Here is a 23,325-nt window from a genome sequence, read left to right as displayed (position 1 = left end):
CCTAAATAAACCTGGCTTTTTATACTTCTAAAATTCGGCTCGAATTGGCTTATGTCTTCGTCGAAAAAGACCTATTACCTAACTTTCTGCAAGGTTCTCTCTTTTCTAACACATTTATTCCCTCTTAAAACTTGAGAGAGTTCACATAACTTCCAGAATGCGGTTGAAAACCAAGGCTTCTTTGTGGTCTGCAAGCTAATGTTAGGCTGCCCCCTTGTGGTGACCACAGGCAACACCGACATGACTCTTTTATAGACAGCAGGCATTAAGAAACCAAGGGGTCTCCATTTTGGATGTGTTCTAACCTCAGCATGCTACTATACCTCCCCAACCCCCCGCCCTGCAACAACGCACACGCACGTGCTCGCGCACACACAAATCAAAGAATGTAAGATCTCCTTTAAACAAAAATAGGTAGGCCGGGTGGTGGTGGCAAATGCCTTTAATCCCAGCCCTCAGGAGGCAGAGGCAAGCATATCTTTGAGAGTTCGAGGCCAGCTTTCGGTTGGTCTACAGAGCGAGTTCCAGGGCAATCGGGGCTGTTACACAGAGAAGCTCATGCCTCAGGTGTTCACAGCACTGGTTGTTCTTCCAGAGGGGATCTAGGTTTTAAATATATATAATTTTTATAACAAAATAAAAAAGGAGCCACACAGGTGAACAGGTGAGGTGACTGGTCTGGGAGCCCCTAAGTTATGACATATAGTCTCCCTTATCCAAAATTCTTTTTTTTAAAAGATTTATTTATTTTATGTATGTGAGTACACTGTTGCTGCCCTCAGACACACCAGAAGAGGCATCAGATCCCATTACAGATGTTTGTGAGCTACCATGTGGTTGCTGGGATTTGAACTCAGGACCTTTGGAAGAGCAGTCAATGCTCTTAACCATTGAGCCATATCTCCAGCCCCCAAGATTCTTTTTTTTTTTTTTTTTTTCGGAGCTGGGGACCGAACCCAGGGCCTTGCACTTGCTAGGCAAACGCTCTACCACTGAGCTAAATCCCCAACCCCCCAAGATTCTTAAGATCAGAAGTATGTGGGATTTTGAAATAGTTGTATTTCATAATGAGATATCTTGGGGATCAGAAATTCATATCTATATTATATACACCTATACACAGAGCCTAAAGTTAATTTAATGAAATATTTTTAAATAAAGTCTTTATTTACTTTACTTATCTATGTGGAGTGTGTGTGTGTGTGTGTCTGTGTGTGCCTGTGTGTGTGTGTGCCTGTGTGTGTGTGCCTGTGTGTGTGTGCCTGTGTGTGTGCCTGTACTACAGGTGTGGAGGTCAGAGGACAACTTGTGGATGTTGATTCTCTCCTTCCACTATGCGGATCCCAGGGATTGAACTTGGGTCATCAAGTTTGGTCATAATGGCCTTTGCCATCTCACCAGGCTTTGATAGAATATGTTTAGTTTTATTTTAAGTGATATGTATGTGAGCATGACGCATGAATATGGTAGTTCTAGAAGGGCAGAAGAGAGTGTCAGATCCCCTGGAGCTGGAGGTAGAGCTGGTTGTGAGCTGCCTGCCGTGGCCACTGGGAACTGAACTCAGGTCCTCGACAAGAACAGAATAGGCTCATAGCCTCAGAGACATCTCTCCAGCCCCAACCAGTGCCTGCATAGAAAATAAAACAAATTTGAGCCTTCCTCCTCCTAGTCTAAGCTCTCAACAGGAAGAGCCGTGGACAGCTGAAGGGAAAAACAGTGGTGTGGTCTGGATAAAGTCCATAAATTGCACACTTAATCCCAGTGGTATTTGAGGCGTGGGAATTATGGGAAGTGTTGAGTCACAAGGGCTCTGCCCTGAGAAAGAGATTCATCTGCTCAGAGATGAGTGGATTAGAGGCTTCTCTGGGAAGTGGCTTTGACATAAGAGCGACCTCCTCTGACACACCTTGCACTGTCTCACCCGGGGATGGCTTTACTAAGTTCTGACACGGTGAGACGCCCACATCAGTGCCAACAACAAGCTCTTGGACTTCTCCCCCCACCCCCAGCTGAATAAACCTTTGTTACTTATAAATTACCTGGTGTTGGGTATTTTGTTATGGCAACAGGAAGTGATACAGACAACAGAAGTTTCTTGACTTGATGCAGGGGTCTCTCAGAGCTTTTTTTTTTTTTTTTTTTTTTTTTTTTTTTTTTTTTCCCCTCATTACTGTGGAAATTCGTGGTAATTCTGTAAGGTGTACTGGGTTTGAGTCCTGACTCTGCTACTTTCAGAGAACAGAGACGAGTACTGTGTTTCAGTTTCCTCATAGTCAAGACAAGACAGCACCTCTTGTCAGAGCCCCTGGGGTTATATGAGTAGATGCTGATAAAAAGCTCAGAAAACTGGCACCAAGGAAGCACCCAGGAGATGCTATTTTTAAGCCCCTAAAACAGCAGTTCCAACATGTGGGGCACCACCCTTTTGTGAGTCACATTTCAGATGTCCTGCATATCAGAAATCTACATTACAATTCATAACAGGAGCAAAATTAGTCATGATGTAGCAAAGAAAATAATTTTATAGTTGGGGGTCAGGACAACAAGAGGAACTATATTAAAGGGCCTCAGCACTAGTAAGGTTGAATACCACTGCCCTAAAAGAAAAACAAAAGCAACAAAGTAACAAACTGCCAACATTCCAACCACAGCCCCTGGGGCTGCCCACTTGTCTGCACACGTCTTTCAAACTACACCTTTCGACTCTGGAAAGGTAAATGTATGTCACCTGGGGTGTCATAACAGCATGCACCGGGATGTACAACACCAGGAGTGAACTCTAATAAAAGCTGTGGGCTTTGGGTAATACCGACTGACAGGAAGTCTGTCGGGGTGCAGCTGTTAGGAGAAGTGTGTGGGGATTCTTTGTACGCATCCATTTTGTTGTGAACCCAAAGTTCTTCTATAGAAAAGGGAAGCTTGGGCTGGGAAGATGACTCAGTGTTTGCTGTGCAAACAAGAAACTGAAGTTGGGATCCCTGGAACCCACATAAATGCTATGTGGATGTGGCAGCTCACCTGTAACTCAAGCCCTCAGAAGCTAGAAAGAGATCCCCGAAGCAAGGCCGCTAGTGAGACTAGCTAAATCGATGAGTTCTGGGTTTGATTGAGAGACTCTGACTCAAAGCATAAGGAGAGTTTTTATTTTTTGTTTTTTCTTTTCTTTTTTTCGGAGCTGGGGACCGAACCCAGGGCCTTGCGCTTGCTAGGCAAGTGCTCTACCACTGAGCTAAATCCCCAACCCCGGAGAGTTTTTGAGAAAGATTCCTGACTTAAACTTGAACCTCTATATTCAGAGGCACACGCATGCATATATGTACACCCACACATGCAAACATGAATAAACATATGCACACCACAAACACATGTGTATAAGAAAAAGGAAAAAAAGCAAAGATTATTAATTCAGAAAACAAGTTAGCTGCTAGGAAGAAGTCAGTTCTGAGAAAATGAAGGGAATTACAGGCACGGGCTTGTTTATTTTCATCTTCAGAGTTATTTGTTTTTATTTTCTTTGAAACAGAAGGAGGCAAGAAGGCATTGGCTCCACTGGAACTGGAATTTATAATGGTTGTGAGCTGTCTGCTGTGGGTTCTGGGAAATGAATGAACCTTGGTCCTCTGCTGGGGGCCAGCCCCCGACAGGGTCAAGTACTAAGGACACACGAGTACCAAGGCCAAAGGCTGATGACCACTGGCATTTAACTCTCACCGTTCTGGGGGCCAGAGGCTGATGGTTTCTGACAATTTAACTGGCTATTCTGGGGTCAAAAGCTGATGACTTTTGGCAATTTCACAGAAAAAGGAAAAGAAAGAAAGATAGAAAGAAAGAGCTCTTGCTCCTGCTTTATCCTCTCCCTCTCTCCCCCCTCCCCCCCCATTCCCTCACCCATCTCTCCGTATGCTCATGGCCAGCTCTCCTTCTCTACTTCTCTCCTCTGCTCTCTCCCTTTCTGCCTTTCTTTGTCTCTACTACCCTCTCAACTCCCCTCCCCATGCCCTAAATAAACTCTATTCTATACTAAAAGGAAGGAAGGAAGGAAGGAAGGAAGGAAGGAAGGAAGGAAGGAAGGAAGGATGGAAGGAAGGAAGGAAGGCACACACACACACACACAGACACACAGACACACACACACCCTGGATGAAGCAGAGAAGAACCATACCCAACTTTATTATTGCTTTCAGCTTTTTATAGCTTTTTATTTATTTTTTTAATTAATTTATTTATTATATATAAGTACACTGTAGCTGTCTTCACACATGCCAGAATAGGGCATTGGATCTCATTATAGATGGTTGTGAACCACCATGTGGTTGCTGGGATTTGAACTCAGGACCTCTGGAAGAGCAGTCAGTGCTCTTAACCTCTGAGTCATCTCTCCAGCCCCCTTTTCATAGCTTTTTAGACAAAACATATTCTATGTAAGAAAAATTACCCAGTAGATAAAAATGTTACATAAAAGGGGAGTTACAGAAAGATGTCAATAGTAAGTTCAAAGTAGTGTTTCATACTATAAGTTCATTTTAGGTTCAAAGCAACAGTTTCACGTGGCCTCTTTTTATCACAGTGCACACCTGTGGCGTCATCCTTGGACCTGACCTAGAATGAATGTTTTTCCTTGATCACAAATCTGTCCCAAGCCTATTTCTCTTCTTAGTGTAATTAATGAAAACTCGTAGCACTCCTTATTATGCAGCCTTTACTTACTGTTCTGTGAGGAGGGCACATTCTAGTCTAGATTCTAACTTTATTACATCTTTCTGGCAAAACAATTAAAACCATCTCCTTAAACTTTCTTCCTAGAATTATTTGACCCAAATCAGGAGTTCTATAAAGTCACCAATTCATCTAAACAGCATTAGTCCATGAAAGTCCATCTTCATGTCGATCTGCAGGAAATTTGCCCAGTAGGGTGGGCGTCACCCAGGAAGTAACCACACCAGGCTCTAGGCAGTGAGGGTCTCCCGGTGTCCACTCACACCAAGCCAAGTAAATGAGGACTATGGCAAAGACAAACCTGAGGAAGCACATCAGTAGCGAGAAGCAGTCCTGGGACAAAGTCTCTGGTGCTGTGCCTCACTAGAGTGCACCCACCAAAGCTGAGCAAGATGGTGGCCCTCTCCAGGGATCTCACTTGCCTGCTGTCCCCCTGTATGGCGTCTGCCAGTCCTCTGCAAATGGACCAAGTATAACAAGTACTCCTAAGCACTAGTGATCACTCTAACCCTACAGGCATAGGAAAGGGACAAAACAAACAAACAAACAAAAACCTTCTTTGGGGGAAATGACCAGTGTTCAGTTCCCAGCACTCACAACAGACAATTTACAACCATTCGTAACTCTGGTTGCAGGGGATCTGTCTTAGTCAGTGCTCTACTGCTGAGAACTAAACTAAACCATAACTAAAGCAACTGTTTTGTTTTTCTTTTTTTCTTTCTTTTTTTCGGAGCTGGGGACTGAACCCAGGGCCTTGCACTTGCTAGGCAAGCGCTCTACCACTGAGCTAAATCCCCGACCCACCAAAGCAACTCTTAAGCACTTAGTTGGGGCTGGCTTACAGTTTTGAGATTTAGTCCATTACCATGGTTGGCGGGGAAGGGCAGCATGCAGGCAGACATGGTGCTGCGGAAGGAGCTGTGTCATGTAGCTATGCCACATTAACGCAGGATTTGAATAAGGGAAATTAGGTTGTGACTGCAGCTAATATATAGACCTCTGTCCTGTTTGCTCAGGCATTCTGTAAACCTAAAACTGTACTAAAAAAAAAAAAAATAAAACCAGCTATGTTTTAAAACCACCCTGGTAATTTTCTGAGCCTAGGCTGTAAATCCACTTGACAAGCAGACACAGTGTATTATCTGTAAGGTTTAAATATAAACAGCATTTTCCAGCAGTTCGACCACTGCGTGCAGAGAGACAGCGCACTGTTTCATTTGGAGTTTCGCCAAGCCTTGGTCACCATTCCAGAATAGCACCTCCACAAGACACAGTAGTGGCCTTTAAGAGACAGCTTCTGGGGGGCCCCTGCCTCGTGCTTATAACTGGTTTTATAAAGGGGCTAAGCATGGTGACTGCTTCACGCGTCTGAGCGCTAGTTATCCACGTGCTTATTTTCTTGCTAAGTGCCTTCCTTTCTTGCCTCCCTTAGGATATCACTGTGCCATCAAAATGCTTCCTGCCTGGGTTTTGTTACGCACACAGTTTTGCCACAGAATAGAAGGAAAATATTGGTTAATTACAGATCCCCAGTCTGACTGAGCTGAGAACCTGAAATAAAATCCAACTCCAGGGAGGCTCTGGCTCCTCCCAGCCAAAGTGATCTATTAGTATGTCCCGCAGTGTGCCAGCGCTCTCCTGTCCCCGGTCCTGGGACACACTGTTCTTTCCCTGAAATGCCTCATCCTCTTCCACCTCAGCCAAAGCAAACAAAGCGCGCTGCTCCCCAGGCCCCCATCTCCATTTTTGCCTTCAAGACAGTGCCAGGGCTAGGTCCCCACCCCCTGTCCCACTTCGACTCATTTTCCTATTACTATCAAGTAGGAAACCAGGTCAATAATAATTGGAATAAGCATAATTCAAGCGATTAACTTGTATGTAGGTAAAATTATCAAGAGCTGCTCCAAGGCAGAAGGGATGAAGAGGCCTTGAAAGCCTGTTAGAACTGAATTCAGACTGCTCCTCTTTGCATACTGAAAGGCTGGAAAGAAAGCTTAAAGAGTAACTGTCTTTCCCAGTGTAATTGAATACTGTCTTGTCCCTGAAGCCACCAGCTGGGGCTATGGATGCAGCCCAGGGGTAAGAGTGTTTGCCTCACATGCACAGGGTTCTGAGTTCAGTTCCCAGCGCCACAGCCATCTGCGATCTAATTAACCACCTTCCATAAACCAAGCCTAGCGGCTAGATTCTGGGAACGGAACAGAACAGAAATAGAAGTAGCATGGTCTGGCTGGCACACAGGAGAAGCATTCTAAAAATTACTATGTTCTTTTAAACACACACATTTATATTACTTATGTATTTATGTGTATTTTTATATATTCATATTTATTTACCATTTATTTGGAAGGAAGTGTGCCACCGTGCTTGTGTGAAGGTCAGAGAACAACCTGCTGGAGTCACTTTAGTCTTTCCAACATATGGGTCCTGAGGCTTGACCTCGGGTCATCAGGCTTGGCAGTAAACACTCTCACCAGCCCAGACAAATATACTCTTAACTTAGGGAAACATTAAGTCTCACTTCCCCCATGCCAGAGAAACCATACCCATGCATAAATTATAAGACTGTAACTTGCAATCTTATCAGTTTCCACGAGGTGGGGGTAATAGTGGAAGGTGGATGCCTTCTAACTAAACGTTATCGAGAGAACGTTAACATGATGTGGCCTGGAACCGCCGGAAAATTAGTTTTTTTTAAGCACTGTGGTGGTGGCGAAGGAGATTACAGGGGAGAGAGCCGAACATCACCTCCTGGGCCACGATTCCCTCCGGAGCCTTTGTCCAACCCTCCTTGTTGGACCCAGGTACTGCAGAAGGGCCTATCTGTCTGTCTTCCATATATGTTAGGGAGTTTCGTTTGCAAAAGTCCCTGACCACCTCTTCGACCTCTGGGGAAACTGCCTCAGGGCACCGAGCCGGGACCTTAAGCGACAATAGGTGACACAGACTTCTTTCTCCTGGTCGGACTTGCTCCCTAATTTGCTGACTGGGTAGCAGCAAGTTTAGAGAGCCCCAAATCTTACACGGTGCAAACGCGGCTCGACCTCGGAACGTGCCAAGAGGAAGAACCTCCCTGCTAGATCGGCTGTGCCTAACTACCAACGGACCCTCCTCCTGTGCAGTCCTTGTCCCCCTCCCCAGAGATTCCGGACACATGCCTAAGGAGAAATCATGGGTGTGAGGGGGAAGGGACAGCAATGAGACACAGCTACACACGTGGAAGAAAGGAGGAAGCAGGAACCCAATACCACAAAGGCACAGCCACCAGCGAGGCGGAGTCTGGAGAGCTGGCGTTCGGGGGAGGGGTGCAGTGGCTCTTTGTCCCCGCCCTGGGGGCGGAGCCGTGGTCCGAGCTTGCAAAACGTGGTCCAGTGTTACCCAACCCGGACCCTCTCACTGGCTACAGCACTCCCTCCGACCTTGGGATTCCCAGACACCGGCCAGCGTTGCTGCCCTTCGGCTTCCTAGCCCTGCGTAGGCGCAGGTGCAATCTCCCTGCAGTGGGCCTGGTGCAATAGGACTGCGGACATCATGGCGCACGGAAACGCCCCTCGGGACAGGTAAGGCGGGAACCCATGTGGCGCGTACCGTGGCCCAGATGGTCATGAACCTGTGAGTTCCCGCTCGTCTGGATGCTCCTGGGCGCCAAGACCAACGGGACTACAATTCCCATCAGCCAATTCCCTTGGCTGCCTGAACCAGGGTGATGGGGATTGTAGTCCGTTCTACTGAGGGGCGGCTAGGGCGGCCCAGGCTTATGTCCTCGGGATGACCTTCTGATTGATCCCCCACAGCTACCACCTGGTCGGGATCAGCTTCTTCATTTTGGGTCTGGGCACCCTCCTCCCCTGGAACTTCTTCATTACCGCCATCCCGGTGAGACCCGCGGCCGATGGGCAACCGCATGGCCACAAACCTCCTTCCCTCCAGTCGTCTTGGACTGCGGTTCAGGAGCGGCTTTCCTCACCAGGCCACCTACTACAACTCAGCTGTCAGCGAAAGCACCAGCCTCATAGAGGGAACCGCCTCTCGCCTGGCCAGGCAAACTTTTAGGAATGTCCAGATCCCAGAGGGGCAGGGCCATCAACGCAGGGAATTTGACTAGCAAAGGAGCTCCATCCCATGTCCTTTGTTGCTATTTCTGGCCAGTCACTCTAAAAGTGGTTTTTTCAAGCCTTTGGCTTTCTTTGCAATGACACGAATTACATTCATTCAACTAATACGTAATGGGCAACTACTGTAGACTAGACATTGCAGATGTGGAGGAACCATAAGAGAGGAAGGCCCTATTCCCCAAAGCATGCATTCTTTTATGGAAAGGCAAAAATATATAGCTTGTGTTTTCTTTGGGATAGGGTTATTCAAAGATATTCAGGGGGTTAACGTCCCAGGTCTGTGGAATACCTAAATCAGTGCTGGACCCTGGATACCCAAAGATGAATCAGCTACTGAATTTGAGATCCACAGAGCCTGGGCTATTAATAATGTAACATGACACGTGCCATTCCATTCCAGCCTGAAGCAGAGTGGTAAGGGCTCTCAGAAGAACTTTCTCCTGCTTCATAGAAGAGACTTGTAAACTAGGAAATGAACAGACAAAGGGTGGGGGGAATTCAGAGTGGAGGTAAAGAAGACCCTATTTAGAGAAAGAGCTGGGGCCTACAGCTTACCAGAATGGAGCAGAAGACAGACAAAAAAGGGAGTCTGAGATCTGATTCTAAAGGACCCAAACACATGAGGTCTGCCTCGCAGACCATGGGCCGTTCAAGCAGAAGAGTGCTGGGATATGTGTGCCCGAGAGAATGTATTGGCTTAATACCTACGCTGGAGCCTGGCACACAGTAGGTGTTCAGTAAATACCCAAGGAATGAATAAGTGTTGAGGTTGTTACAGCAGTGGGAACGGAGAGTAGGGTCAGGACACTGAAGAGGAAATGGGACCCAGAGATGAAGCAAGGCCTTGGGCTCAGGCACAGCAGCCAGCCATTTAATCCAGTGAATACCCATCAAGCTCCAACTGTGTGCCCGGTGCCGGGAACAGTGCAAAGACAGCCCCACAGATTTCAACCAAACAAAGATGTTAACCCAGTGTGGGGAGGTGGAGGTGGGAGGGGGAAGTGCTTCCTGACCCTACACTGTCTCCCTGTGTGGCAGTACTTCCAGGGGCGGTTGGCAGGGACCAATAGCAGCGCTGAGACCCCGAGCACCAACCACACCAGTCCCACAGACACCTTCAACTTCAACAACTGGGTGACCCTGCTGTCCCAGCTGCCTCTACTGCTCTTCACGCTCCTCAACTCCTTCTTGTATCAGTGGTGAGAATCAGCCCTTGGACCCCAGCCTCCTTGTGGGGACAGTCACAGAGGCCAGAAATACCTCCTGTTCCTCTCCTTCCCTGCTCCCACCTCATCACCCCAGCTCCACTGCCCTGCCCCGTGCCCATCTGCTCCTGGCGGCCCCCTGACGTCCTCTGCCCCTTCTGAGCAGCATCCCTGAGTCGGTGCGTATTCTGGGCAGCCTGCTGGCCATACTACTGCTCTTTGCCCTGACAGCAGCGCTGGTGAAGGTGGACTTGAGCCCCGGGCTGTTCTTTTCCATCACCATGGCATCCGTCTGGTTCATCAATTGTAAGCATTACCTCCCTCCAAGTTCCCCACCTCTTCCTTGTGCTGGGACAGCCCGGCAGATCCTTTAAGGGAAGACAATACCATTATCACCCAAGTTCCCAGAGGAGAAAATGAGTCCAAAGAGGAAAAGTCACTTGTCTAGGACCCATCGTGACCTAGGGAGACCTCCTAGTCAGAAGCCTCACAGACCAGTGGTTATATCTCAAAAGAGAAACAGGCTGGGTTTGGTGGTGCATATCTTTTAACTCCAGCACTTGCAAGGCAGAGGCAGACAGATCTCTGTGAGTTCAAGACCATCCTGGTTACATGATGACTAGCAAATAAATAAATAAGAAAAATAGATGGGGGATGTTTTACCAGACTACTCAAAGTCCCCGGGAAAATGCACACTTGCCTAGACTGTGGCTTCCCATGCACCTTGTGGATAACTTCCTCTCGGATGCTGCTGAGGCTGTCTGAGTGTTGGTCCCCTCCATGCCTCTCCACAGCCTTCTGTGCAGTGCTTCAAGGCAGCCTCTTTGGGCAGTTGGGTACCATGCCTTCTACCTACAGCACCCTCTTCCTCAGTGGCCAGGGCCTGGCTGGGATCTTCGCTGCCCTTGCTATGCTCACGTCCTTAGCCAGTGAGTATACCTGGGGGGACTGGAGGGCTGGACAGCCTCTAGAATTTGGGGGAGAGCCATCAGAGGAGGAAGATGCCTGGTTTGTGGGGTGGAGGCAGAGGAGGAAGTGAGGCTGAGGGACTGGGCCCTTGAGCTTTCCACTGAGGGAGAATGACCAAGTGACACTACAGAAAACTGGGACTGTGGGATTTGTGCCTCCTCGGCAGTTAAAGTTTCTGTCACAGGTGGCGTGGACCCCCAGACCTCTGCCCTTGGGTACTTCATCACACCCTGTGTGGGCACCCTCCTCTCCATCATATGTTACCTCAGTCTGCCCCATCTGGTAAGCCTGCCACTGGGCTAGATGTACCCAGCACCTCAGGGAATTTTGGACAAAACCCTGGAAGAGGTGAAGGAAGAGAAGTTGACTGGGGGACCTCAGCCTCCCAGCCAAGGGTGTGGAGGGGGATTACCAGAAGCCTTGTGCAGGACTGACTTGCTGATCCTTCTGCAGAAGTTTGCCCGTTACTACCTGACCAAGAAGCCTCAGGCCCCAGTTCAGGAGCTGGAGACCAAAGCTGAGCTCCTCAGAGCTGGTAAGTCGCAGGACACCGCAGGGGATTATGGGAGAGACACCGGAAGTTCAGGTACTCTCCTGGGAAGTATTCCCTCTGTCCTCCCAGGAACCCATCCCTTTGAGCCTTGTTTGAGCATAAGCAGGCCATGAAGGGACGCTGCTACCCTGCAATTCAGTTTCCTCCTGAACAAAACTGAGAAGCAGCAGAGAGCATTTTGGATCTACGATCTCTAAGCCTTGGGCAGATCACTAAATTGCTCTAAGCTCCATTTCTTGTTTGTTGTTATTGTTGTTTTTTGGTAACAGGGTATTACTACATAGGCCAGAATGGCCTCAGAGCTAGAAATCTGCCTACCTCTGCTCCCTGGGTGCTGAGACTAAAGACGTTTGCCACCATGCCTGACTTTAGGCTCCATTTCTTCATTGCAAAGTGACAATGAGAGAATCTATCCAAGATGCTTAGCTCATTGCCTGGCATGTGGGCAGAGGGAAAGCAAGTCAGAGGTCAGGCTAGGTAACAGAGAGGCTAGACTAGTCTGGGCTAGAAAGAGATCCCATCTTCAAAAACAAACAACAACAAAAACATATGAGTGCTCAGATGAAATTCAGTCACGTGTCTAACAGGCCATGGGTCAATCCTCAATGCTGCAGTAGACAAGCAATAAACAGGCTGTCACTACGGCTAATCCCCTTCTCCTGTACTTAGGATGGAAAGAGTCCCTTTTTCAACACTGAGGATTTCCTTGCTTTTGGGAATTTGAGCCATGGGCCTGACCCCAGCCTTCCCTCTCCCCTAGATGAGAAGAATGGGATTCCTGTCAGCCCCCAGCAGGCAGGCCCAACTCTGGATCTTGACCCAGAGAAGGAGCTGGAGCTGGGGCTGGAGGAACCACAGAAGCCAGGAAAACCTTCGGTCTTTGTCGTCTTCCGGAAGGTTCGTTGTCTCTTCGAAGGTTCAGCTAAGAGATAGCTTCTAACCACCGACCACCCAGGGATCTTCTCCAGCCCTGGGACCCTCTGAGACCAAAATTGGACCTTAGTGCTTACTCTCGGTTCATTAACTCATGGGTTCATTGGTTCATTGGCTTAAGGAGACAGGGGACGGGGCTGCAGCAGCAGGGCTGGGCTGGGCTGGGGGCTGCATGACTGACATGGGGCTTCCCTGCCCACTCACACCCCTGCCTCCGGCTCCCAGATCTGGCTGACGGCGCTGTGCCTTGTATTGGTCTTCACAGTCACCCTGTCGGTCTTTCCTGCTATCACAGCCATGGTGACCACCAGCTCCAATAGCCCCGGGAAGTGGAGTGAGTGCTGGAGTTAGGCAGGGAGTGGGGGAAGGGGCAAATGGGATCGGGCTGACTATCAGCTTTCTCTTCCCCAGGTCAGTTCTTCAACCCTATCTGTTGCTTCCTGCTCTTCAACGTCATGGATTGGCTGGGCCGGAGCCTGACCTCCTACTTCCTGTGGGTGAGCCTGTCTAGATTAAACCAGCCAGAAGTTGGGAAGTAACTGGAGACCAAAGGGAGGGGAGGAATATAGAAAGGTGACTTTCAGTAGTCCCCTGACCTGATGTTGGAACAACCCTCTGACTGACAGTGAGTTCCTCCAAAGCAGAAGCCATTACTGTAGTGGAGCACCATGGCCCCAGCCCCAGCCGCAGCCCAGGCCCCTGCTGCATGAGGCTCATGTACCTGATGAGGAACTGGACATGATTCTTAGTCAGGGGACTGCTGTCAGCGGGGCACTGTTTCCTTGTGTGTAAGCTCTCTGGGAAGTAGAGCAAGTGCAGCAGCAGCAGCCTGCGTGGGGGCACACCCTGGAGACCCAGCCTCCCACCTCTTTGAAGTCCCATCAGGGAGAGTTGGCCAGTGGGTTCCTGTGGTTAGAGGAATGCACGCCGGGGCTCCCGTGCACGTGTCTGTAGATGACCTGACTCTCTTGTGTGTTTCATGAAAGCTAGAACACAGGATTTTGAGTGCTCTTACTATAAAGACTTGACCGGGGTGAGAGAGATGGCCCAGTGAGAGATGGCTCAGGTCTTCCAGAAGTCTAGTTCCCAGCACACATGACACTCTGCTCTCAGCGGCCTGTACCTTTAGCCCAATGGGGCTAGATACCCTCTTCTGGCCTTCTGGGGCGCACGCGCGCGCGCGCGCGCGCACACACACACACACACACACACACGCACACTCGTGTGCCATACCCCCTGCCTAGCTACAGGGCCCACACTCACCTGAGCCTCTGTCACAGCCAGATGAGGACAGCCAGCTGCTGCCCCTGCTGGTGTGCCTGCGCTTCCTGTTCGTGCCCCTCTTCATGCTGTGTCATGTGCCCCAGCGTGCCCGGCTGCCCATCATCTTCTGGCAGGACGCCTACTTCATCACGTTCATGCTGCTCTTCGCCATTTCCAACGGCTACTTCGTGTCTCTCACCATGTGTCTGGCACCCAGGTCTGGGAAGCAAAGGGTTGGGGGGATGGGCATGGGGAGGGCCTAGCTCTCTGAGGGGTATCTGGAAAGGAAGACCATTGCCCTAGGTAGCTGTCTTAAGACCTCTGGTGCCATCCTATGGGACAGGCCTTCACTGTGGCACTTGTCCAGGCTAGGAACTGAGGAGGTTACCTGCCCAGGTGGCCTAGCCATTCTCTACAGGGGCAATAGGCCGGGACTCTCGGGAGACTGAGCATGACAGGAAGAACCAGTTGGGAATATTTTGCTGAGAAATGGAGCAACTGAATTTAAAACCCTATAAAGGGGTTGGGGATTTAGCTTAGTGGTAGAGCGCTTGCCTAGCAAGCGCAAGGCCCTGGGTTCAGGCCCCAGCTCCGAAAAAAAGAAAAGAAAAGAAAAAAAAAAAAAAAACCCTATAAAGCTGGACCCTCAAGGTCCAGAAAGATGCTCTTCTTCAGCAACCTCCGAGGAGACTGAGCCCAGAGAAAGCCAGGTCATAATGACTCAGAATGGAGTCAGACCTAGACTAGAACTCCAGTGCTGAGGGATAGCAGAGGGCCAGAAACTGTGTTTAAGGTTAGGCCTGGCATTCTTTTTTTTTTTTTTCCCCTGGGGCTAGGGACCGAACTGAGCCAAATCCCCAACCCCCCTGACATTCTTTATAAGTTCCTATCTCTCTGTGTTCTAGGCAGGTGCTGCCGCATGAGAGGGAGGTGGCCGGAGCCCTCATGACCTTCTTCCTGGCCCTGGGACTCTCCTGCGGGGCCTCTCTCTCCTTCCTCTTTAAGGCTTTACTCTGAGGACCACCGTACTCCACAGTCCTCCCTCACTGCTGCTTCTGGAGCTGGACATTCCCGGGGAAGGACCTCTGCTATACCGGGTCTCTTGGTCTGTGGGTGCCAGGAGGGGGCAGAAACTACCTTGGCTGGTAGCCACATTGCATATGGTGAGGAAGAATCCACCATTGGTCCTTCTGCCCCTCAGCTAGCAGTAAACTGGACAGAGAGACATGGATCTCACTGAGATGCACAGAAGATCACATTGGAAGGCACCCGTCCAGGGAAAGAGGGCACAGGGCCGGGGCCGGAGCCCTTCACTGCCATCCGGACTATATCTGTTCATCAAACCACCCACTGACCCCAGGGAGCAAAGCCACCTATAGGTCTTGCTTAGGACACCCTGATGGTCTCTACCTCGGCTCAGAGTGGGAACTGGGCCCAGCTCCAGAGCAACAACTTCCCCCTCTCACCCACAAGGCCCTGGGTAGGGCATGAAGTGTTGTGGAAATTGAGGGGAAGACAAAAAGGCCTCTGTGAGGCCTTTAGGACAAGCTGGGCAGGGGTCGTCCCCAGGTGGGATTCGACTGGTCTATGGAAGAGTAAGGCTACGGCCTTCATCTCCCTCCTAGAAGGTGCTGACCCTGTGGCCCACCGCTTGCTTCATTCCTCAAAGGTCTCCAGACAGGTGCCCAGAGCACTTGCTCCCATCTCTTCACCCCATTTCTCCTAACTCTGTTCCCGCATCCAGTAAAAAGTGTTCATTTCTATGATGGATTCTTGGAGTGTTTACTTCTAAAGTCCTGCTCTTGTGATTGGCCTCAGTAAACTGGGTGGGGCAGAGATGGTTGTAACCACATGACAGATAGAGGTGGCTGGTTCTGAGAGGTATAGAGGTTTGTATGCTGGCTCTCTGGACCTCTGGACAGCTGAGGAGGCCAAATGGGCTTGCTAGAAGCTGTCCTTCTGGAGTACCCAGGGTTTGATTCCCAGCATTCATGTGATGACCGGAAACTAACTCAGGTTCTAGGGGATCCAACACCCTCTTACGGGCACCAGGCCTGTAGTTGTTTAAATTATCCAGTATTTATACCAATAAAGACACAGGAGGTGTAAACGGAATTAAAAATCTGCTAGCTCGGTGAGGTAACTTCTTATTTTCTGAACTACATACAAAATAGCAATTTACATGCCTGATAGTGCTTTAAAAATCTCTGTCATCCTACAGAGCTAGTCTACCTTTCTCTTGAGCTCCTCCAAACCCAACAGGGCTCCTTAGCTCTCTTTCCTAGAATACTGTCTCACCTATGTCTGGCCAGCTGCTTCACCTGCTCCTGAAAACCCAAAGAGAAAATCCCTGTCTTCTTACCTGGAGCTCCTTCCATAAAGTCAAGTGAAGAGAGAGGGGGGAAGGGGAGGAGAGGGAAGGGAGAGAGAGAGGTGGATAGAGTGCTTTATCCCAGTTGATTATAAAAGTCTCTAGCTATACCCTTGGCAGGATGATTCAAATCACCGTAATGGGGAGGAGCTCTCCAAGCCAAGTCCATAGAAGCCATTTCACCTGGGGTAGCTCCAGGCCACCTAGCTGACTTTGCCTCCGGTCATGGATCAAAGGCCACACGACCTCTCTCAAGCAACTTGCCTTAAAACAGGCAGGATCTTTCCGTTCTTTAGCGATCTTACTTAAGTGTGTGTATTTTGCTAACAATTAGATTTTCTATGTGTGATAATCAAATATCCTGTGACATTCATAGATGCAGGCAAACACTCGTCACATACAAATACATTTAAAAGGTAGAAAGCAGTGGCTTTGTGAGCACTTGGCTGGACAGCTAAGCGTTGCTATCCCCCTTCTTGAGCCCCCCAGCTCTCTCCTGCATCTGCTTCCTCTTCCAGTGTTGCTCAATCTCAGTTCTCTTAACCTCAGAGGCAGTCAGCCTGAGCAGGTCTTCAGCAAAAGCCAAGGTCCCCTATGAGCAGAAAAGCAGTCTCATCTCTGCACACCTGTGTGGCCTGCTCTGCCCAGTAAGGTTTTCTACCTCTGCCTTCCATGGGCATTCACGGAGCTCACCACAGGCTGAGCCAGTACAGGGCACTTGTTTAAACCGTAGGTTCGTGGTATTGTAGAGGATGGTAAAGTAAGCTATGGGGGTTGGGGATTTGGCTCAGTGGTAGAGCGCTTGCCTAGCAAGTGCAAGGCCCTGGGTTCGGTCCCCAGCTCCAGAAAAAAAAAAAAAAAAAAGTAAGCTGTGACTCTGGAAGCAGAAATAACCTGACTGAGGCTGGTGGGCCTGGGTCCTGATGCTTGCTGAGTCTTCGCCAGAGAATTCCCTAGGCCTGGCTGGGTCAGGAAAGTACCCCTCAGTCTCAGGAAAGCCACAAGGGCCACTGTCAACTGGGACATGTCAGGAGGAGGCTGGCTTTTTTTTTTAAAGATAAATATTTATTTTTAAAAATAAATGTGTGGGGCTGGAGAGGTGGCACAGTGGTTAAGAGCACTGACTGCTCTTCCAGAGGTCCTGAGTTCAATTCCCAGCAACCACATGGTGGCTCACAACCATCTGTAATGAGATCTGATGCCCTCTTCTGGTGTGTCTGAGGACAGCTACAGTGTACTCATACATTAGACAGACAGACAGGTGAGTGACTGAGTGACTGAGTGAGTGACGGAGTGAGTGAGATCCTACTTAGGTTCTCTTGCTGTGAAGAAACCATGACCACAGTTATAAAGGAAAGGCTTACGATTCCGAGGCTGAGTCCATGATTGTCATGTCAAGAAGTGCGGCAGTATGCAGGCAGACATGGTGCAGGAAAGGTAGCTGAGAGTTCTACATCTGGATCTGTTGAGCAGCAGGAAAGAGACCAGGGGCCACTAGACTTGGCTTGAGCTCCTGAAACCTCAAAGCCCACCAACTAGGGGCAAAAGCAAGCCACCTACTCCAACAGGCCATGCCTCCAATAATCCCACTCCCTGAGTCTGAGTCTATGAGGGCCATTTCACTCAGACCACAAGTAATTTGCCTGTATATATGGCTCTGTGTGTGTGTGTGTGTGTGTGTGTGTGTGTGTGTGTGTGTGTACACGTGTGCACACACACGCACACAGTGCCCACAGAGACTAGAAAAATGTCAAATCCCAGCACTGGAGTTACAGATTAGATATGGGTGCTGGGAACACATCTAAGAAGAGAACCTGGGTCCTGTTCAAAAGTAGCCAGTGCTCTTAACTGCAGAACCATCCCTCTGGTCCCTATCCCTCCTTATCCCTTTTGTGAGACTGAGTCTCACTAGGCTGGCATTGAACTCACAGAGATACGCCTGCTTCTGTCTCCCAAATGCTGGGATTAAAGATGTGCACACCGTACCCAAAGGAAGCTGCTTTCGGTGTTAGGAACAAATGCTTGAGCAGGACTGCACCTGTGTAACGTGGAGGCCTTTTCTATGCTCACCGCAGTTCTTCAATAAAGACATGTACGTTGACATTTGTTTTTGAATGCCTAAGCCTCATGCCAGGCTTGTTCCCCACTAGGGCATAACTCAATTATCCCATTTATACTAATCTACGTTCTGCCACATTGGTTACCTCTCCTCAATATCTGCAGTTCAGTTTCTCTCCTCTACATCTTAGTTGCTAAATCTCCCATGCCACCCTCGTTCCCAGAGTTCCTCTCTCTGCCCAGAAGTCCCACCTTACTATTCTGCCTTTTGCTGTAGACCATAGGCTTTTTTATTTTAACCAATCAAAAGGCAGGCAAGGAAGGAGAGAGACACATCTCCACATTGTACAAAAACATCCCTCCAACGTGCCTGTCTGTCCCTTTCCTGTTGCCCAGGGTCCTGCTACTACCATGTCCTCAGCACTGACAAAGTTCTGCCATCAGACTCTGCCTCACCTCAAAGCAGCCCATTCCCACCAGCAAGCCCTCAGAGGGATCAGTAACGGAGAGGACTGAGACAGCTTCATAGGAGGGGCTCAGACATTTGAAGCTCATTCTTGACCCTAGACTTGCTGAACCTTTTATAGGGAAGGCTGGGTAATTCTACAAATGAGAAGCACTTAGCAGTGGGGTAGGTGCCTGCCTGTAATCCCAGGACTTGGAAGGTGCATGCGGGAGGATCAGGAGCTCAAGATCATCTTTGTCCACACAGGGAATTTGAGGCCAGCATGGACTACGTGAGAGACCCACTCTCGGAAAATAAAACAAACAGGGCTGGAGAGATGGCTCAGAGGTTAAGAGCACTGGCTGCTTGCTCCTCCAGAGGTCCAGCATTCACATTACCGTTTGCAACTGTCTGTAATTTCAGTTCCTGGGTACCCAAGGCCTTCTTTTGACTTGTACATGTGGTGCTCAGACATACATGCAGGCATATACACATACAATAATATGTAGACGTGGCTAGAAGGTGGATTTTAAAAAACAAAACAATAATAATAAAACCGTCACAGAAGTATCTGACACCCGTGAATGTGTCAGCTCCTCCCCTGGCCACTCACTACAGCCGTAGTTTCTGCTTTGGATAGGGCTGACACCTTGGTCTGGCTAGAGTCTCTAGACCAAGGATGTGTATGGATGTTTTGCCTACATGTATGTCTGTGTACCACATGTGTGCATGGTGCCCTCAGAAGTTGGAAGAGACCATTAGTCACCCTAGAACTGGAGTTGCAGATGTTTGTGACTACCATATGGGTGCTGGAAATTGAACCTGGGTCTTCTAGAGCAGCCAGTGCTCTGCAGGGCGAGCCCTCCAGCCCTTGAGCTGAATTTTGAGCAAGGACCAGGTATCAATTAGTTGACCCGTGGTTTTATGACAAGGCCTGATCCATCTTCCTGGTGAAAGGAACCTCGTGCGAGAGTGCAGCCACATAACAGGGGAGACATCTTGAGGTGTGGTCAGCCTACTACAAGGAACAGGTGAGGGGATGTCAGAGCATGACAGAACAGGGCATGCTTCTGTAGTCATAGCTGTTGCCAGGATACTGTGGGTGGGCCTGGATGGTGTCCTGGCTTTTTCTCAGTTTCTCAACAAAATCACAGCTGGCTGAAGACACCAGACTAGGCCCAGGAAGTTCTAAACCTTCCTACTGTTGTGTCCCCTTAATACAGTTCATGTTGAGGTGACTCCCAACCATAAAATTATTTTTGCTGCTACTTCATAACTGTAATTTTGCTACTGTTATGAATCATAATGTGAAATATCTGTGTTTTCTGATGGTCATAGGGTGACCCCTGTGAAAAGGTTGTTTGACCCTTGAAGAGGTCTCGACCCACAGGTTGAGAGCCACTAAAGACTGGGGCTGGTAAGCAGGTGCCTCCTGGCCCTGCAGCTCCCTAGCCCGGCATTTGTTTGTTTGCTCGTTTAATGTTTTAAAGACTTTCGTCAATAAATAATAAAGGAAATATTTTTCTGGCAAAAAAAATTTAAGGCTACTAAAAACGATAATAAATCTTTGCGGTGGTTTTGTCTGTGTCTCTCTCCCCTGCTAGGCTCATTGGTCGGTTGTTACCGTTTGGATCGGAAATGTCTTCAAGGACTATGTGCTGAGTGTCCGTTTGTTTGGGTTTTCTGTTTGTCTGTTTTGTTTCGAGCCAGGGTTTCCCTGTATAGCCCTGGCAGTTCTGGAGCTCTCTCTTCTATGTGAGTTTTTTTTTTTTTTTTTTTGTTCTTTTTTTTTGGAGCTGGGGACCAACCCAGGGCCTTGCGCTTCCCTAGGCAAGCGCTCTACCGCTGAGCTAAATCCCCAACCCCCTATGTGAGTTTTTAATCTCAGGGATTTTCCTACAGCCACAAAAAATCAATTCACACATTGGTAGTTGTGAGGGCCCAGGTGATTGGCTCAGGAGGGAGGGAAAGCCCACCTTGTTAGAAGAGAATTGCCTTTATCTGTCTCACACATCCGGGAACCCAGAGGGCTGAGGCCAAGAAATCTCAGGAGGGAACTAGTCAAGGGCGGTTCTCTAAGACACCAAAAGGCACACTAATGCCCCAGCAGCTGTCTGGAGTAAGGATCATAGTAGAGGCAAACAAAATCTCAAAGTCTGGCAGAAGATCTGGAAGGGATTTTTGTGGTGAACTGAAAAGCTCCCTCAAACTTCATGGAATTTACAAAGTCATGTGCATGCACAGTGAGCTGCCTGTTCAGAATTGGCCTGAGAAGATCCCGCATTTCACCAGAGCAGGGAGAGGTTATGGCAGGGCATAAGCAGCTTGGCTGATGTCGGAGACAAGCCTCAGCACAGAGCTGGAAGCCATGCTGTTTCTCTGGACAACAGTTACCAGTGGGAGTGTAAGCCATATCATCCAAACTTTAAAACAGAAATTGAGTTAGCCACGGCAAGCATGCCATCAATCCCAGCAATGGGGAGCACGAGGCAAGAGAATCACTGAAGACAGCCTTGGGCTCCATACTGAGTCCGAGGCCAGACTCAATGGTGCACACTTTCATGCCAGGTACGCAGGAGGCAAACTGGAATCTCTGTGGGTTGGAAGCCAGCCTGTTTTACATAACGAGTTCCTGGGTTGCCAAGACTACATAGAGACCCTGTCTCAAAAACAAACAAACAAAAACCCCACACCCTCTATCTCAAAATCATAAACAATAAAATAAAGATAATAGAGATTATCCAGATGTGCTTCTGGCCTATACACTCCAGAGGTGGTAGCAGGAGGTTCACAAGTTCAATCCCATCCTGGGCTATTATAGCAAGGCACTCTTAATAATAATAATAAAAACAGGGGTCACCCAGGGTAGAGTAGAGCTGTACCAATAACCACTCCACCACACTCTTTTTTCGGAGCTGGGGACCGAACCCAGGGCCTTGTGCTTGCTAGGCAAGCGCTCTACCACTGAGCTAAATCCCCAATGCCACTCCATCACACTCTTATTTCATTTCCCCCTCACTGTAGCCCCTTCTCAGCCCACAAAAGCCACCAAAGTTTTCCTTCATATAAAATATTTATTTTAATATAATTTATTTTGTGAAGTCTATTATTCTAAGAGTTCTGTTTGTGAAGGAAAATATTAAAAACAGAATTAATGAGCTATATATCAGTAAGAAAAAAAGTGAGGGAAGATACGCCCCTCCAATCCCTCCCACCCCCTACCCCCACTGCCCCCCACCCCACCCCCACCCCCGGTCCCCAGGATTTCTCTGTGTAGCCCTGGCTGTCCTGGAACTAGCTCTGTTGACCAGGACTAGAATCTAACCGCCTCTGCCTCCCTAGTGTGTGCCCCACTACGACCCAGTATAGATTGTTATTTTTATTAATTATTGACCAGGTTGTTAAAAAACAAAACAAAAGAAAGGCTGGTGATGATGGCTCATGCCTTTTTTTTTTTTTTTTTTTTTTTTTTTTTTTTGAGCTGGGGACCGAACCCAGGGCCTTGCCCTTGCTAGGCAAGCGCTCTACAGACACTGAACTAAATCCCCAACCCCGGCTCATGCCTTTAACCCCGGCACTCGGGCACTTAGGAAGCAGAGGCAGGTGGATTTCTGACTATGGGGCCAGTCTGGTCTACAGAGTGAATGCCAGGACAGCCAGGGCCACATGGAGAAACCCTGTCTCAAAAAACTATGACCAAACCAAACCAAAGTTCTCACAGTGCAGCAAGTCTGGTTTCTGAGTCCCGTGTCTAAAAAACCAGGGCTGAAAGTTCTGAACCTCTCCACTCCTGACGCCTGTCTTCAGTGAAAAGGACCTGTATGTGGCGGGCTCCCTATAGCAGTGCCTATCACAGCCTTGGCAGAGAGCTGGCCCCCTAAGGAGTACTGTATCCATCTGTGAAACAGAGATATCCTGAATCTTTAGGACCCTACAGCCTGTGGAAGCCACCCACTCACCCAATCCAACTCTGCCACTTAGTGCCCTTCCTGGTGTGCCCTAGAGCTGTGTTCGGTATTTTTTAAGTCAGTTGATGAAGCAGTGGAAGTACCCGCCCTTCCCCCACACTTCTGCTAACGGTTTCCATTCATCCACACACACTAAGTGCCTTCAGTATACAGTGGCTTCTGTAGGATTATTCGAAGCCTTCTATCTCAGTGCATGCGATGGGTCAAGGAGTGTGTAAATAAGATGTTTACACCCTGGAGGAAGCGAGAGGAAACAGCAATGATTTAAACAATCACACCCCTGCAGAGAACATCAGGTGAGGTGCTGCTGGTCAAAATCCGAGTACTAATCTTAGAGGCAGCTACTCCTACGCTGTACTTAGAAGAGGAAAAAAAAGTTGAACCTTAACACCATACACGTTCTGAGAGTTGTAGTATAAACCGTCTGGAAACGTAAGCTGTGGGCAAACAGTTTGGAGAAGAGACCCCGGGTTTCTTCACTTCGCTGCTCACAACAGGCAGAGTGTAGAAAATTAAGAAGCCTTCTCCCTATAAAACAGGACCGACGAGGATGGGATTCGAACCCACGCGTGCAAAGCACAATGGATTAGCAGTCCATCGCCTTAACCACTCGGCCACCTCGTCCCACATAGGATGATCCTTTCCACATTCCTATATCTCCCATCTCCTGCGCACCTCCACGTTTACATTCATAACTCCGGTACTCACCCGGAAAAGTTCAGAAAAAGA

General features: G+C 48.8%; 1 protein-coding gene and 1 non-coding gene across 2 annotated transcripts; one reads left to right on the top strand and one right to left on the bottom strand.

The window, feature by feature from the left end:
- The first annotated feature begins 8,056 nt into the window (after positions 1 to 8,056).
- Positions 8,057 to 15,517, top strand: Slc29a2 (solute carrier family 29 member 2). Its single transcript, XM_032891204.1, has 12 exons — positions 8,057 to 8,276; positions 8,511 to 8,592; positions 9,870 to 10,030; positions 10,203 to 10,342; positions 10,831 to 10,965; positions 11,190 to 11,287; positions 11,459 to 11,540; positions 12,319 to 12,455; positions 12,717 to 12,825; positions 12,903 to 12,988; positions 13,772 to 13,971; positions 14,660 to 15,517. Exons 1-12 carry the CDS (start codon positions 8,248 to 8,250, stop codon positions 14,769 to 14,771), a joined length of 1,371 nt encoding a protein of 456 aa, XP_032747095.1. The 5' UTR covers positions 8,057 to 8,247; the 3' UTR covers positions 14,772 to 15,517.
- A 7,621-nt stretch (positions 15,518 to 23,138) lies between these two features.
- On the bottom strand, positions 23,139 to 23,220 carry Trnas-gcu. Its single transcript has one exon. It is a non-coding gene; the product is annotated as a tRNA-Ser (tRNA).
- Between the last annotated feature and the right edge of the window lie 105 nt (positions 23,221 to 23,325).

This window comes from Rattus rattus, chromosome 2, assembly GCF_011064425.1.
Source record: "Rattus rattus isolate New Zealand chromosome 2, Rrattus_CSIRO_v1, whole genome shotgun sequence".
In the NCBI taxonomy this organism is placed as follows: domain Eukaryota; kingdom Metazoa; phylum Chordata; class Mammalia; order Rodentia; family Muridae; genus Rattus; species Rattus rattus.
Note: the sequence above shows the minus strand (reverse complement) of the source record. Positions and strands in the feature narration are given on the sequence as shown.